The 14,793-nt window shown below is 38.1% G+C and overlaps 1 protein-coding gene across 2 annotated transcripts in view; it reads right to left on the reverse strand.

Moving 5' to 3' along the window:
• LOC101958024 (uncharacterized) overlaps nt 1-14,793 on the reverse strand; it is a 127,362-nt gene that overhangs the window by 79,639 nt on the left and 32,930 nt on the right. For both annotated transcript variants that reach the window (XM_078014884.1, XM_078014883.1), the window contains exons 40-56: nt 12,583-12,678; nt 12,326-12,424; nt 12,060-12,125; nt 11,443-11,529; nt 11,134-11,220; nt 8,406-8,501; nt 8,149-8,247; nt 7,885-7,950; nt 7,291-7,377; nt 6,976-7,062; nt 4,062-4,157; nt 3,805-3,903; nt 3,542-3,607; nt 2,907-2,993; nt 606-698; nt 334-432; nt 58-123 (exon numbers count right to left, since the gene is read on the reverse strand). In XM_078014884.1, the coding sequence (XP_077871010.1) occupies nt 58-123; nt 334-432; nt 606-698; nt 2,907-2,993; nt 3,542-3,607; nt 3,805-3,903; nt 4,062-4,157; nt 6,976-7,062; nt 7,291-7,377; nt 7,885-7,950; nt 8,149-8,247; nt 8,406-8,501; nt 11,134-11,220; nt 11,443-11,529; nt 12,060-12,125; nt 12,326-12,424; nt 12,583-12,678 (1,476 nt within the window). The remainder of the gene's footprint in view (nt 1-57; nt 124-333; nt 433-605; nt 699-2,906; nt 2,994-3,541; nt 3,608-3,804; nt 3,904-4,061; nt 4,158-6,975; nt 7,063-7,290; nt 7,378-7,884; nt 7,951-8,148; nt 8,248-8,405; nt 8,502-11,133; nt 11,221-11,442; nt 11,530-12,059; nt 12,126-12,325; nt 12,425-12,582; nt 12,679-14,793) is intronic.

Below are 14,793 nucleotides of genomic sequence, written 5' to 3' on the forward strand. Positions count from 1 at the left end.
TTTTGAGCAAAAAGCTCCCACATTACTGCCTGAATGCTGCTTATGCTCTTTCAATACCTGTTCTTCCAGATGTATTTTCACCAGAAGAGACAGTGGTAGCTGCATCAGTTGCTCCTCTTGTTGCTGATGGGGAAAAAATTGTGCTTAGTGCACATAGAGCTGGTAAAAAAAAAAGCCCTCTTCCCAAGACATTCATTCCATAGTTTTATTCTAGTCATCAGTTCCTTTATTGTTCTCCATTGTTCCTTTCCTTGATCTCATTTTCACACTTGGGATTCTTGAAAAAAAAATGCATTGGACCCTATCACCATCCTCTATGGATGTCTGTCCTACCTGCTGGGCTTCCAGCGCCTGTGACCCCAGTGCCAGATGGTTGACTTGTGGTACTGCTGACCCCTCCTGAGGTCACACCCAGGGACTCTCCTGTTGTACCTGATAAACACAGTAGCAGTGCTTACAATATATGCTAGGTTTTTTTGAAGGAAGAGATTGAGAGATCAAGACAAAATTTCAATCTTTTGCACATTTTCATGATTTATCCAGCATCCTAAATGCTTTCTTCTTTGTGCCCACTTAACAAGCACTCAGTGCACATCCTGACTTACCTGAACTTCCTGTGCTTGTAGCTCCAGTGCTGGGTTCCCCAGATGGGCTACCCTCTTTCCTCCCAGGTGTTGTTGCACTAGGGCTTCGTGTTCCTGGTGAAAAAATAATCATTTTAAAAATGACTTTTAAAAAAATCAAGTCTTTTAACCTCATAAACATCCTCTTTTAACAGGTAACACTATTCTTTACAATTAACAAATATGGTTAAATGATGTGCTCTGAGTCACTCAATTTGTAGACAGAAAACGAAGACACCAAAATCTAGCCATCTAGCCCTGATTTTATACTGTAACTGCTGCTTCACAAGTGATTTGTGGTAAAAGAATCAATTTGTAATGTTTCCAATCTCTGCTAGAGGCATTCTTTTAAAAATGCCACAACATAAGTACAAATGTAAGGTTCAAATAAATAAGATCATAATAATGTAAAATACTATATTTAGCAGTTTATGAATTATGATGTTAAAATTCTGTATTTCCAAATGCTTATTTTATGTTTTACTTGTTATCACATCACTGGCCTTTAACAAATAGTCTGGTGATTCATATTCATGCACCAAGTTTTTAGTAGTCTTTTCAACAAATCATTGCACTTACTGTCTCAAAAGAGATTACTCCTTGAGATCTCATTATTACTCAAGTATTTCTACTTCAGATTTTTGTAATGATAAACTAGTTATTATTTTAAGGGTTTCATTTCAATAAATTATTCTGTAATTGGAATTAATATTTTTTTAAATTTTTCTGCAATATGTAAATCTTATCTCCTAACTCAGTAATATTAATATAAAGAATAGCACATATATAACACTATGTTATAAAATTAATCACAACAATTGCTAAGCCAAACCAAGTGTAGGAAAAACAAAAACAGGCCATGGATTCATTAATTCATCCATAAACAGAATCCAGTGCATTCATGAGCAAAAATATTCTTGATGATAACGAAGTTTTCATGTATCTTCAAAGCAATCCATAGTGTTAAAAGTATTTTAAAAGGAGCATAGACAGGATCATAGCTGAGCTTTGGAAATGTCCTACTGACATGGCATTGACTCCTGTGTAAAGAGGGAGTGAAGCTGGAAAAGACTGGAAGTTGTAAAGAAATTGTTCTCTAACTTGAGCATTGATTTGCTAAAACACTTGTTATGTTAACAAGTTAACAGTCTGCTGGCTTCCCCTTCAACACTTTCTGATTCTAGGCTGCTGGACCCCGAAGTCACCAACTGTAACAAGTTCCCACAGGGTTCAGATGCTACTGGCCAGAAGCCATACTGTGAGCACCATGGTGTTGGAGGAAGGAGGCAAGCTAAGCAAAGGACTGCAGGGACTGGGGGAAGGACTTAACACTTGAATAAAACACAGGACAATGGACCACAAGGAGAAGACCCTTCAGAGATCCTTATGATTGTAACTGATGGTTTGAAGGACAGTTGTAAACTTTGTCTTGCTTCTTTTCAGTCTAATTTATCTGTGCTTAAGTGTGTCAATAATATTTTAATCCTGAATCTAACACTGACCTGAGTAAATGATGAACAGGTCAAGCATATTCTCCTTGGCTTTTGTTGGTTGTGAGCTCTAGACACAGGTCACAGACCCTTGGGAATTAGCTACTGCCCATGAGGCTCAGCACTCTGTGCTCTATGCCTGCCTTGCCAGCTTGGAAACTGTCTTATCTCATGGGAACAATGCCACATTAACACAATAGTAGTAAGATTCATTGCCTTAAAATGAAAATATTTGAGAGTAAATCAGACATTTTTAATTATCATAAAATACATCACTAATGTTTTCTATACCACAATATTAATTGTTAAGTGTATCCCAAAGTCATTCAACAGATCTATGTAACCTATAAATTGACCTTTTTTCCTAAGGCTCTCTTCTGGAGGGTTATTACCAAGGTGAAACACAAGACTGACTGAATATAGGATTTTTCTCATTTTTTTTTTTTGTTTCACCTGACTGGAAGCTGTGCCATTTGTAATTCCGTTACTGTAATTCCCTTATTTTCAAAACTATTTCAGTATCTACATTTAGTATTATCAAAACCAGAGCTGGCAGTGGTATAGTCTGCACATAACCAATGTGGTCCCTGGAAACAAGAACCAGTGCATTGTGGAGTTATACGTTACTCCTGCACCTTGATATGAGAATGGGTGTCTCCGGAATAAAGAAAAAAAGGATATGATTCTTTGCTCTTTCCTTAGTCTGGCAATATAATCCCAGTGAAGACCTCATTTTATAGACCTGCTGCAGGAGGACACAGATGACCATCACACCCAAACTGGTGGACCTCACCTGAACCTGTGGCTCCAGTGCCTGCTTCCCCAGGGGTGCTGTCTCCTCTAGCTTCAGGGGTAGTTCCAGATGATGCTGCATTCGTGCCTGATATTTATTGGAGGAAAATTTCAGTTTAAGAAAATCAAAAAAGTGTGCTTCGAAATATTTAATGGAATAAACTTTTTTTTTTAATTTCTTTTAAAGAATGGATGGATCTACGTTGTGAAATACAGAGATCTTAATTTCTCACTCCAGGTAAATAAGGCAAATCAGATAACCCTAATAATGTGTTCACTTTATTAAAATATTCATTATGAATAAATTGTAATAATTTGTGATTTAACATCCCAGTCCTTGTCTCTTGTAATTAGAATTATCTTGTGGTGCTGTTTGCAACTTTTCCCTTGTTCATTGCTCTGTTACATATCCTTGGAAAATGTATACTTCCCAAAATTTTCCTAATTTCCACAAATTTATAACCCAATGGTAGGTACACAATAAATATCTAATAATCTATTTTCTGATCCTCTTTATACTCGGTATCATATTAACCACAAAGTTAAGATTCTCAGAAAACAAAATCTGACTAAATTTGAGCACAGGGCTCACATGTCTACTGCCTGGATTTCATGCTGCTTAAGCTCCACCAGTACCTGTCCTTCCAGATGTGTTGTCACCAGCAGAGACAGTGGTGGCTGTGTCAGTTGCTCCTCTTGTTGCTAAGGGGAGAAAAAATAGTGCTTAGTGTACAGAGAGGAAGGAAGAAAAGCTCATGCCCATTCCATGGTTTTATTCTAGTCATCAGTTCCTTCCATATTCTCCATCGTTTCCTTCCTTGTGCTCCTTTTCACACTCAGGGATCTGGACAAAACTTGCATTAGACCCCACCACAGTCCCTAAGGAGGCTCTGTCTTACCTGCTGGGCTTCCAGTGCTGGTGGCCCCAGTGCCTGAAGGTGCAGGTGTACTTGCACTGCCTGCTCCTGAGGTTGATCTCAAGGACTCTCCTGTTGTACCTGATAAACACAGTAGCAGGGCTTGCAACTTATGCTAGTTCCTCGGAAGGAGGAGATTGGGAGATTAGGACAAACTTCAATCTTCATATACATTTTCATGCCTAGATGCTTTTATATTTGTACCCAATAATATTCACCGAGTGTACATCTTAACTTACCCGAGTTCCCTGGGCTGGTAGCTCCAGTGCTGGGTCCCCTGGGTGTGCTGCCCTCCTTCCCACTGGGTGTGGTTGTACTTGGGCCTCCTGTTCCTACTGAGGAGAATCAGCATTTCAAATTGCCTTATGCATCGATCCAATCTTTTAATTTCATAAACTTCCTTACACTCTAACTGATGCAAGAAAAGTCCAATGTCTTATTTGGTAAATCAACTATTTGTACGGTTTCCCATCTATGGTAAAGGCTTTCTTTTACAATTACCCAATATTAAGTATAATAACAATGCAGTCATAAAAAAAGAAACATGAAATAAGCAAGAGGAAAAATTTAAATAGTGAAGATCATATAATCTGTACATCTTTATTTAGTCATTAAAATATGATAGTATTAAAGTGATATATTTACAAATGTTTATTTTGTTTCATTCAGTCTGGGAACACATTCGTGAGCACCAATCTTTCAGTAACCTCTTCCAAATCTATGGGACTTACTGTCTGATAAAAACAAGAGATCACCTGTTGATATATCACTGTTAGCATGTAAGTCTGAATCTGATTTTTGTGAATGTAAACTAAATGCTCACTCTAAAATTTTAGTAAGTTTACTGATCCAATGAGAATTACCCAGTTAATTTTCCTGCTATATAAAAACGACATCATTGAACTCTGTAGATTTAATGTTAAATAAAATTTATTCAAATTGTTCATTGTCATAAATTACAAACCAAAGATTCGCCTAATTAAAAAAACTGTAGAATAAAACCAAAATAGGCCCAAGTATTTATTAATAAAAATATGGAAAGACACCTATCTGTATATGAAAAAAACCTCTTACTAGCAAAAATGTGTGAAGTATTTAAAAAACAATCACAAATATTTAAGTATTATAAATACTGCACAACTGTCTTAAAAGTGATCTATGAGAAAGTCATTCAGATATGACGTTGATGGAGTGCAACCTGGGAGGGAAGTTGGGGAAAAGTGTGAATTGTTAAAAGGTACTTCTCCAACTGGATCACTGATTCCCTAAAAACCTAGTTAAGAAGTCTACTGGGCTCCATTCCAACACTTTTGATACTAGGGTGCTGAACCCAGGAACGTGGCCATCTAACAGGATCCCACAGGATTCCAGTACATTACATGCTACTTATGCACCATCAGACCCAAAAACCCTACTTCAAGCAGAGCACCATGGTGTTATAGGAAGAAGGTGATCTAGGCAGAGGACTGCAGGGACAGGGGCAAAGGGTATAACACCTGAGTAAAGCACAGGCTAAGGGAATGCAAAGAGAAGACATTTCAGAGGTCCCTGTAGTTTTTACCTGGTGACGTGAGGACCATTTGAAATTTAGTCTTGCTCGTTTTTAATCAAAATTATCTATGTTTCATATTGTCAAAAACATTTCATTCCTGTATCTAACTGTGATGATATTAAGCAAAAAAATGAACAAACACAGGCATATTATCCTTGGCTATTGTGGAATCCGAGCTCCCAATGCAGGTCCCAGAACTGGGGACAGCTAGTGCCCATGAGGCTCAGTAGTCTGTACTCTACCCCCTGCCTTGCCAGCTTGAGGCCATTCATTTTTTCTCATCTGATAGAAATAATGATATGTAACTTCAAGGGGTTTAAGTGTGACTTAATCACAAACAATATATTAAAAACTATAATATGCCATAAAAATACATCATTAACTTTTAAAAATAACTATTTATTTATTTATATGTTATGCAGAGGATCGAACCCAGGGCCTTGCACATGCGAGGCGAGCGCTCTACTGCTGAACCATAAGCTCAGCCCCAATTAACTTTTTACTTAACTACAAATATTAAATACTGATTATGTCCCAAAGTCATCCCACTGGCCTGTGTTACTCCGAGACTTGGCCCCTGTAGCTAAGGCTCTACTCAGAGTTGAGGTACTGTGGAGGGGAACTCAGGACTGCCTGTATACTATATAGGATGTGCCTCATATCTTTGATCCACCTGTTTAAAAACTGTGTCTCTTGTAATTCCATTGTTGGTTCCAGCTGTTGTATCTGCTGACTTTCTAGTTTTCAGAGATGAAGGATAAAAAAAAAATATTTCAAAACCTGGCTAGAAATAACATCTTTGGAGCTACAAACTACCAGGTATTAGGGACATACAGTTAAAACATGGTATGTTTTACAAAAGTAACTTCATAAAAGGTTATTACATTTAATTATGTAAGAAAAACTACCCTTTGAGTCTGATTATTGATTTGGAAAAATATTGTGGTGAGTAGCACTGCTTGAAATCAGATCCTTGTTTGTAGCCAGTACAATTGCTCTGAACTGTATACCAAATGTGTCCCCAAAACTGGTCAAGATGGGATATCCAACAGGTTGGTTTCAATATATCCAAAAATCAATCATAATACCATGTAAGACTTAGAATCCTTTAGTGAAGTACATTCACTGTGCTTGCAAATAAGACTGCTATTATCAACCTCTATCTTGCTGACATATTTGAACCTAGTGTATCTGACCCAGGCTGCCTATTGCAATCAACTGAGGCATTAAAATACTTGCACACATTCAATGATTCTCTCAAGAAACAATCTAAAATTTGGGATAGTTGGTTAAAATTTATAGCCAGCTTAGAAAACCATGGGCCCATTCCAGACTCACTGCTTCAGAAGTTCCAGGAAAAGAGTTCTGACACTATTGTGGCTCACAGAAAATCTGACAACTTCATGAGATTATAGAAAGAAAATCTACTTCACTCAGCACACTGCTACTTGCTAAACTATTGGTTGAAAGTTGGGCTCACTCTCTCAAGTCTCTGAGTAGTGCTTTCTGTTCTTCACCACATTCTATAGTATAGAAATTGAGACATGCAATCATTCACCATTTTATACCTGCACACTCATGGAATTCTCCCTTGTACATACCTGATTTACTGCTAGCAGAGGTGGAGGAAGGTCTAGCAGAGTCTCCAGAGCTGTCAGTGGTGGAACCTGCAGACACTCCTGTGGTCCCTGGAAACAAGAGGCAGTGCCTTAATTGGGGGGGGGGGTGCATGTCGTTCCTGCTCTCTATGTGAATATTTGGGTGTTTCCCAAAAAATGAAACATGTGATCCCTTCATCTTTCCTTAGTTCCATTATATAATCCCAGTCAGTGCCTGATATTGTAGACCTGCCTCTACTATAGGAGAACACAGATGGGAAGGTCCTGATGCATCACATCCAACCTTGAAAACCTCACCTGAAACACTGGTTCCAGTGGCTGCTCCTCCAGGGGTGCTGCCATCTCTAGCTTCAGGGGTAGCTTCTGATGATGCCTCAGGTGTGCCTGATTATTTATTGGGGGAAAATAACAGCTTAGGAAAATCAAAAAAAGTGTCCTTCTTAATATGAACTGGAATGGATGTATCTATATTGTGAATTTCATAGACATCTTAATTTCTCTAAATGAGATAACATAGGAACTTTATTAAAATATTCATTATGAATAAAATGTAACAATCACATAGACCATTTATGATTTACCATCTAAGTCTTTTGTCTTTTGTTATTACAATTATATTATTATACAGTTTGCAAATTTCCACTTCTTCATTGCTGTGCTGCTTATCCTTTGAAAATGAATGCTTCCCAAACTGTCTACATTCCACAAAGCTTATAACACCACAGTAGGTACATAACAAATATCTAGCTTCTACTTCTGAACCTCTGTATACTTGGCCTCATGTAAATAACAATTATCAGACTCCCAGGAAAGGCTATCTCTGACTAAATTTGAGCACAGGGCTCACATGTCTACTGCCTGGATTTCACGCTCCTTAAGCTCCATCAGTACCTGTCCTTCCAGGTGTGTTTTCACCAGCAGAGACAGTGGTGGCTGTGTCAGTTGATCCTCTTGTTACTAATGGGAGAAAAAAATAGTACTTAGTATACAGAGAGGAAGAAAAGCTCATGCCCGCACATTCCATGGTTTTATTCTAGTCATCAGTTCCTTCCATATTCTCCATTGTTTCGTTCCTCGTGCTCCTTTTCACACACAGGGATCTGGACAAAACTTGCATTAGACCCCACCACAGTCCCTAAGGAGGCTCTGTCTTACTTGCTGGGCTTCCAGTGCTGGTGGCCCCAGTGCCTGAAGGTGCAGGTGTACTTGCGCTGCCTGCTCCTGAGGTTGATCTCAAGGACTCTCCTGTTGTACCTGACAAACACAGTAGCAGGGCTTGCAACTTATGCTAGTTCCTCGGAAGGAGGAGATTGGGAGATTAAGACAAACTTCAATCTTCATATACATTTTCTTGCCTAGATTCTTGCATATTTGAGCCCAATAATATTCACTTAGTGTACCTCCTAACTTACCTGAGTTCTCTTGGCTGGTAGCTCCAGTGCTGGGTTCCCTGGGTGTGCTGCCCTTCTCCACACTGGGGGTTGTTCCACTTGGGCCTCCTGTTCCTACTGATGTAAAACACCATTTCATGTTGCCTTATGCATCAATCAAATCTTTTAATGTCATAAACTTCCATACACTCTAATTGATTCAGGGAAAGACCAACCTCTAACTTAATTGGCAAATCAACTGTATGGTTTCCCATCTATGGTAGAGGCTTTCTTTGACAATTACCCAATATTATGTACAACTACAATATAGTCATAAACAAAAAACACATGAAAAAAGCCACAGGTAAAATAATAGTGAAGATCATATAATCCGTACATCTTTATTTAGAAGTTAAAAGATGATAGTGTTAAAATGCTATATTTACAAATGTTTGTTTCATTCAGTCTTCGAGCACACAATTGGAAACCAAACTTTCAATAACCTTTTCCAGATCTAAGAGGCTTACTGTCTGATAACAACAAGAGATCACCTATTGAGATATCATTGTTAGCATGTCATTCTGAATCAGATTTTTGTGAATATAAACTAAATGATCACTCTAAACTTTTAATAAGTTTCCTGATCCAATAAATATTACCCAGTTTATTTTCCCCTATGTATGAACTATATCGTTGAACCCTCTTATTTTAATGTTAAATAAAATTTATTCTAATGACTCTTTGTCATATATTACAAATAAAAGCATCCCCTAATCAGAAAACTGTAGATTAAAACTTAAATAAGCCCATGCATTTGTTAATAAAAACATGGAAAGACACCTACTGTACATAAGAAAAAACCCTCTTAATAGCAAAAATGTGTGATTTAACTTTAAAAAATCAGAAGTATTTAAGTATTTTAAATACTGCAGAAACTGGCTAAAACCTGATCAAAGAGAAAGGCATTCACATATGACATTGATGGAGTGCAACCTGGGAGGAAAGTTAGGAAAAAAATGTGAATTGTGGAAAGGTAATTCTCCAACTGGATCACCGATTCCCTAAAAACCTTGTTAAGAAGTCTGCTGGGCTGTACACCAATGCTGTTGATTCCACGCTGGTAGACCTAGAAATGTGGCCATCTAATAGGAATCTACAGGATTCCTGTGCTGCTGATCCAGAAAGCCCACTTCGAGCAGAGCACCATGGTATTAGAAGAAGGAGGTGATCTAGGCAGAGGACTGCAGGGACTGGGGCAAAGGGTAGAACACCTGAATAAAGCGCAGGCTAAGGGAATGCAAGGAGAAACATTTAGAGGTCCCCATAATTTTTAACTGATAACATGAGGACCATTGCAAATTTAGTCTTGCTTGGTTTTAATCAAAATTATCTATGTTTCATATTGTCAAATCATTTCATTCCTGTATCTTACTGTGATAATACTGAACCAGCAATGAAAAACACATTCTCTTTGGCTTTGTTGGATAGGAGCTCCCAACACAAGTCCCAGAACTGGGGCCAGCTAGTGCCCATAAGACTCAGCAGTCTGTACTCTACCCCTGTCTTGCCAGCTCTAGGCCATTCATATTTTCCCATCTGATAGAAATAATGACATGTAACTTCAGGGATTTAAGTGTGACTTAATCACAAATTACATATTAAAAATATTTAATATGCCATAAAAATATATCATTAACTCTTTACTGAACTACAAATATTAAATACTGAATATTTCCCAAAGTCATCCCACTGGCCTGTGTGACTCCTAGACTTGGCCCCTGTAGCTAAGGCTCTACTCAGAGTGGAGGTATTGTGGAGGGGAACCCAGGACACCCTGTGTACAGTTTAGGACGTGCCTCATGTCTTTGATCCACCTGTTTGTAAGCTGTGTCTCTTAAAATTCCATTGTTGGTTCCCGATATTCTATCTGCTGACCTTGTTGTTCTCAGTGATGAAGGATAAAAAAAAATATTTTAAAACCTGGCTAAAAATAACTGCAAGGGAGCTACCAACTACATGCTAGTAGGGACATATAATTCTAACATGCTATGTTCTACAAAAGTGACTTGATAAAAGGCTATTACATTTTAATTACAAAAGATTGATTTGGAAAAATATTGTGATGAGCAGCATACTTTGATATCAGATCCTTGTTTGTAACCAGTGTAATCTGCTCTGAACTAAATACCCAACATGTCCCCAAAATTGGTCAAGCAGGAACTTCTAACATTTTGGTTTCAGTATTTCCAAAAAGAGATCATAATATCGTATAAGACTTAGTATCTTTATTGAAGTACATTCATTTTGCTTGCAAGTAAGAATGCTTATTACCAACTTCTTTATGGTTCACATATTTGAACCTAGTGTATCTGACCCAGGTTGGCTATTGAAATCGACTGAGGCTTGAAAATACATGCACACATTCAATGATTCTCACAACAATCTAAAACTTTTGGTAGTTGGTTAAAATTTATAGCCAGCTTAGAAAACTAAGGGCCCATTCCAGACTCACTGCTTCAGAAGTTGCAGGAAAAGAGTTCCGATACTATTGTGGCTCACAGAAAATCTGACAACTTCATAAGTTTATAGAAAGAACATCTACTTCACTCGGCACACTCCTACTTGCTAAACTGTTGGCTGAAAGTTGGGCTCACTCTCTCAAGTCTCTGAGTAGTGCTTTCTGTTCTTCACCACACTCTACAGTACACAAATTGAGACATGCACTCACCATTTTATTCTTTCAAACTCATGAATTCTCCCTTGTACATACCTGGTTTACTGCTAGCAGAGGTGGAGGAAGGTCTAGCAGAGTCTCCAGAGCTGGCAGTAGTGGAGCCTGCAGACACTCCTGTGGTCCCTGGAAACGAGCACCAGTGCTTAGGTGGGGGGTGCATGTCATTCCTGCTCTCCATATGAGTATTTGGGTTTTTCCCAAAAAATGAAACCAGTGATCCCTTCATCTTTCCTTAGTCCTACTATATAATCCCAGTCAGTGCCCAATATTGTAGACCTGTCTCTGCTACAGGAGAACACAGATAGGGAGGTCCTAATGTATCACATCCAACCTGGTAAACCTCACCTGAAACACTGGTTCCAGGGGCTGCTCCTTCAGGGGTGCTGCCATCTCTAGCTTCAGGGGTAGTTCCCGATGATGTCGCAGGTGTGCCTGATTATTTATTGGGGGACAATGTCAGCTTAGGAAAATCAAAAAAAGTGTCTTTCTTTATATGAACTAGAATGGATGTAACTACATTGTGAATTTCACAAACATTTTAATTTCTCTCTCCAGGTAAATAAGTAACTTATCTGAGATAATAATGAATATTTTAATAAAGTTTCTATATTAATAAAATGTAACAATCATATAGACCATTTATGATTTACAATCTAAGTCCTTATCTCTTGTTCTCACAATTATATTATGATCCAGTTTGCATATTTCCACTTCTTCATTGCTGTGCTGCTTATCCTTTGAAAATGAATGCTTCCCAAACTTTGCCTAGATTCAACAAAGTTTATAACACCACAGTAAGTACATAACAAATACCTAGCAATCTACTTCTGATCATCTGTATATTTGGCATCATATAAATAACAATGGTCAGACTCCTAGGAAACCCCACCTCTGACTAAATTTGAGCACAGGGCTCACATGTCTACTGCCTGGATTTCATGCTCCTTAAGCTCCATCAGTACCTGTCCTTCCAGATGTGTTGTCACCAGCAGAGACAGTGGTGGCTGTGTCAGTTGCTCCTCTTGTTGCTAATGGGAGAAAAAAATAATGCTTAGTGTACAGAGAGGAAGGAAGAAAAGCTCATGCCCGCACATTCCATGGTTTTATTCTAGTCATCATTTCCTTCCATATTCTCCATTGTTTCATTCCTCGTGCTCATTTTCACTCAGGGATCTGGACAAAACTTGCATTAGACCCCACCACAGTCCCTAAGGAGGCTCTGTCTTACCTGCTGGGCTTCCAGTGCTGGTGGCCCCAGTGCCTGAAGGTGCAGGTGTACTTGCACTGCCTGCTCCTGAGGTTGATCTCAAGGACTCTCCTGTTGTACCTGATAAACACAGTAGCAGGGCTTGCAACTTATGCTAGTTCCTCGGAAGGAGGAGATTGGGAGATTAAGACAAACTTCAATCTTCATATACATTTTCTTGCCTAGATGCTTTCATATTTGTACCCAATAATATTCACTTTGTGTACCTCCTAACTTACCTGAGTTCTCTTGGCTGGTAGCTCCAGTGCTGGGTTCCCTGGGTGTGCTGCCCTTCTCCACACTGGGGGTTGTTGCACTTGGGCCTCCTGTTCCTACTGATGGAAAACACCATTTCATGTTGCCTTATGCATCAATCAAATCTTTTAATATTATAAACTTCCTTTCAGTCTAACTAATGCTGGAAAAAACCAAACTCTACTTATTTGGCAAATCAACTGTATGGTTTCCCATCTATGGTAGAGGCTTTCTTTGACAGTTACCCAATATTATGTATAACTACAATATAGTCATAAACAATAAACATGAAAAAAGCCACAGATAAAATATAGCGAAGGTCATATAATCTGTACATCTTTACTTAGCAGTTAAACGATGATAATGTTAAAATGCTATATTTACAAATGTTTGTTTCATTCAGTCTTCGAGCACACAATTGGAAACCAAGCTTTCAATAACCTGTTCCAGATCTAAGGGGCTTACTGTCTGCTAGCAACAAGAGATCACCTATTGAGATATCATTGTTAGCATGTAATATTCTGAATCTTATTTTTGTGAATAGAAACTAAATGCTCATTCTAAATTTAAATAAGTTTACTGATCCAATAAGTATTACGCAGTTTATTTTCCCCTATGTATAAACTACTTCATTGCACCCTGTTGTTTTAATGTTAAATAAAGTTTATTCTAATGACTCTTTGTCATATATTACAAATCAAAGCATCACTCAATCAAAAACCTGTAAAATAAAACTAAAATAAGCCCATGCATTTGTTAACAAACACATTGTACATGAGAAAAACCCTCTTAATAGCAAAAATGTGTGATTTATCTTTAAAAAATCAGAAGTATTTACGTATTTTAAATACTGCAGAAACTGGCTGAAAACTTATCAATAATAAAGGCATTCACATATGACATTGATGGAGTGCAACCTGGGAGGAAAGTTGGGAAAAAGTGTGAATTGTAAAAAGGTACTTCTCCAACTGGATCACCGATTCCCTAAAAACCTTGTTAAGAAGTCTGCTGGGCTCCACACCAACGCTATTGATTCTACCCTGATAGAATCAGAAATGCAGCCATCTAATAGGATCCTACAAGATACCAGCACTGCTTATCAAGAAACCAAACTTTGAGCAGAGCACCATGTGTTAGATGAAAGAGGAGAACTAGGCAGAGGACTGCAGGGACTGGGGCAAAGGGTAGAACACCTGAATAAAGGACAGGCTAAGGTAATGCAAGGAGAAGACATTCAGAGGTCCCTATAACTTAACTGATGACATGAGGACCATTGCAAATTTAGTCTTGCTTGGTTTTAATCAAAATCATCTATGTTTCATATTGTCAAAAACATTTCATTCTTGGATCTAACTGTGATAATACTGAGCCAACAATGAAAAACACATTCTCTTTGGATTTGTTGGATAGGAGCTCCCAACCCAGGTCCCAGAAGTGGGGCCAGCTAGTGCCCATGAGGCTCAGCAGTCTGTACTCTACTCGTCTCTTGCCAGCTCGAGGCCATTCATATTTTCCCATCTGATAGAATAATGACATGTAACTTCAGGGATTTAAGTGTGACTAAATCACAAATGACATATTAAAATAGTTAATATGCCATAAAATATATCATTAACTTTTTACTGAACTACAAATATTAAATACTGATTATGTCCCAAAGTCATTTCACTGGCCTGTGTAACTCCTAGACTTGGCCCCTGTAGCTAAGGCTATACTCAGAGTGGAGGTATTGTGAATGGGAACCCAGGACTGCCTGTGTACATTTTAGGATGTGCCTCATGTCTTTGATCCACCTGTTTAAAAACTATCTCTTGTAATTCCATTGATGGTTCCTGCTGTTGTATCTGCTGACCTTCTTGTTCTCAGTGATGAAGGATAAAAAAAAAATATTTTAAAACCTGGCTAAAAATAACTGCATGGGAGCTACCAACTACATGCTAGTAGGGACATAGTTATAACATACTATGTTTTACAAAAATGACTTAATAAAAGGCTATTACAAATTAATTATAAAAGATTGATTTGGAAAAATATTGTGATGAGCAGCATACTTTGATATCAGATCCTTGTTTGTAGCCAGTGTAATCTTCTCTGAACTAAATACCCAATGTGTCCCCAAAATTGGTCAAGCAGGGACTTCTAACAATTAGGTTTCAGTATTTCCAAAAAGAGATCATAATATCGTATAAGACTTA

Source organism: Ictidomys tridecemlineatus, chromosome 6 (genome assembly GCF_052094955.1).
Source record: "Ictidomys tridecemlineatus isolate mIctTri1 chromosome 6, mIctTri1.hap1, whole genome shotgun sequence".
In the NCBI taxonomy this organism is placed as follows: domain Eukaryota; kingdom Metazoa; phylum Chordata; class Mammalia; order Rodentia; family Sciuridae; genus Ictidomys; species Ictidomys tridecemlineatus.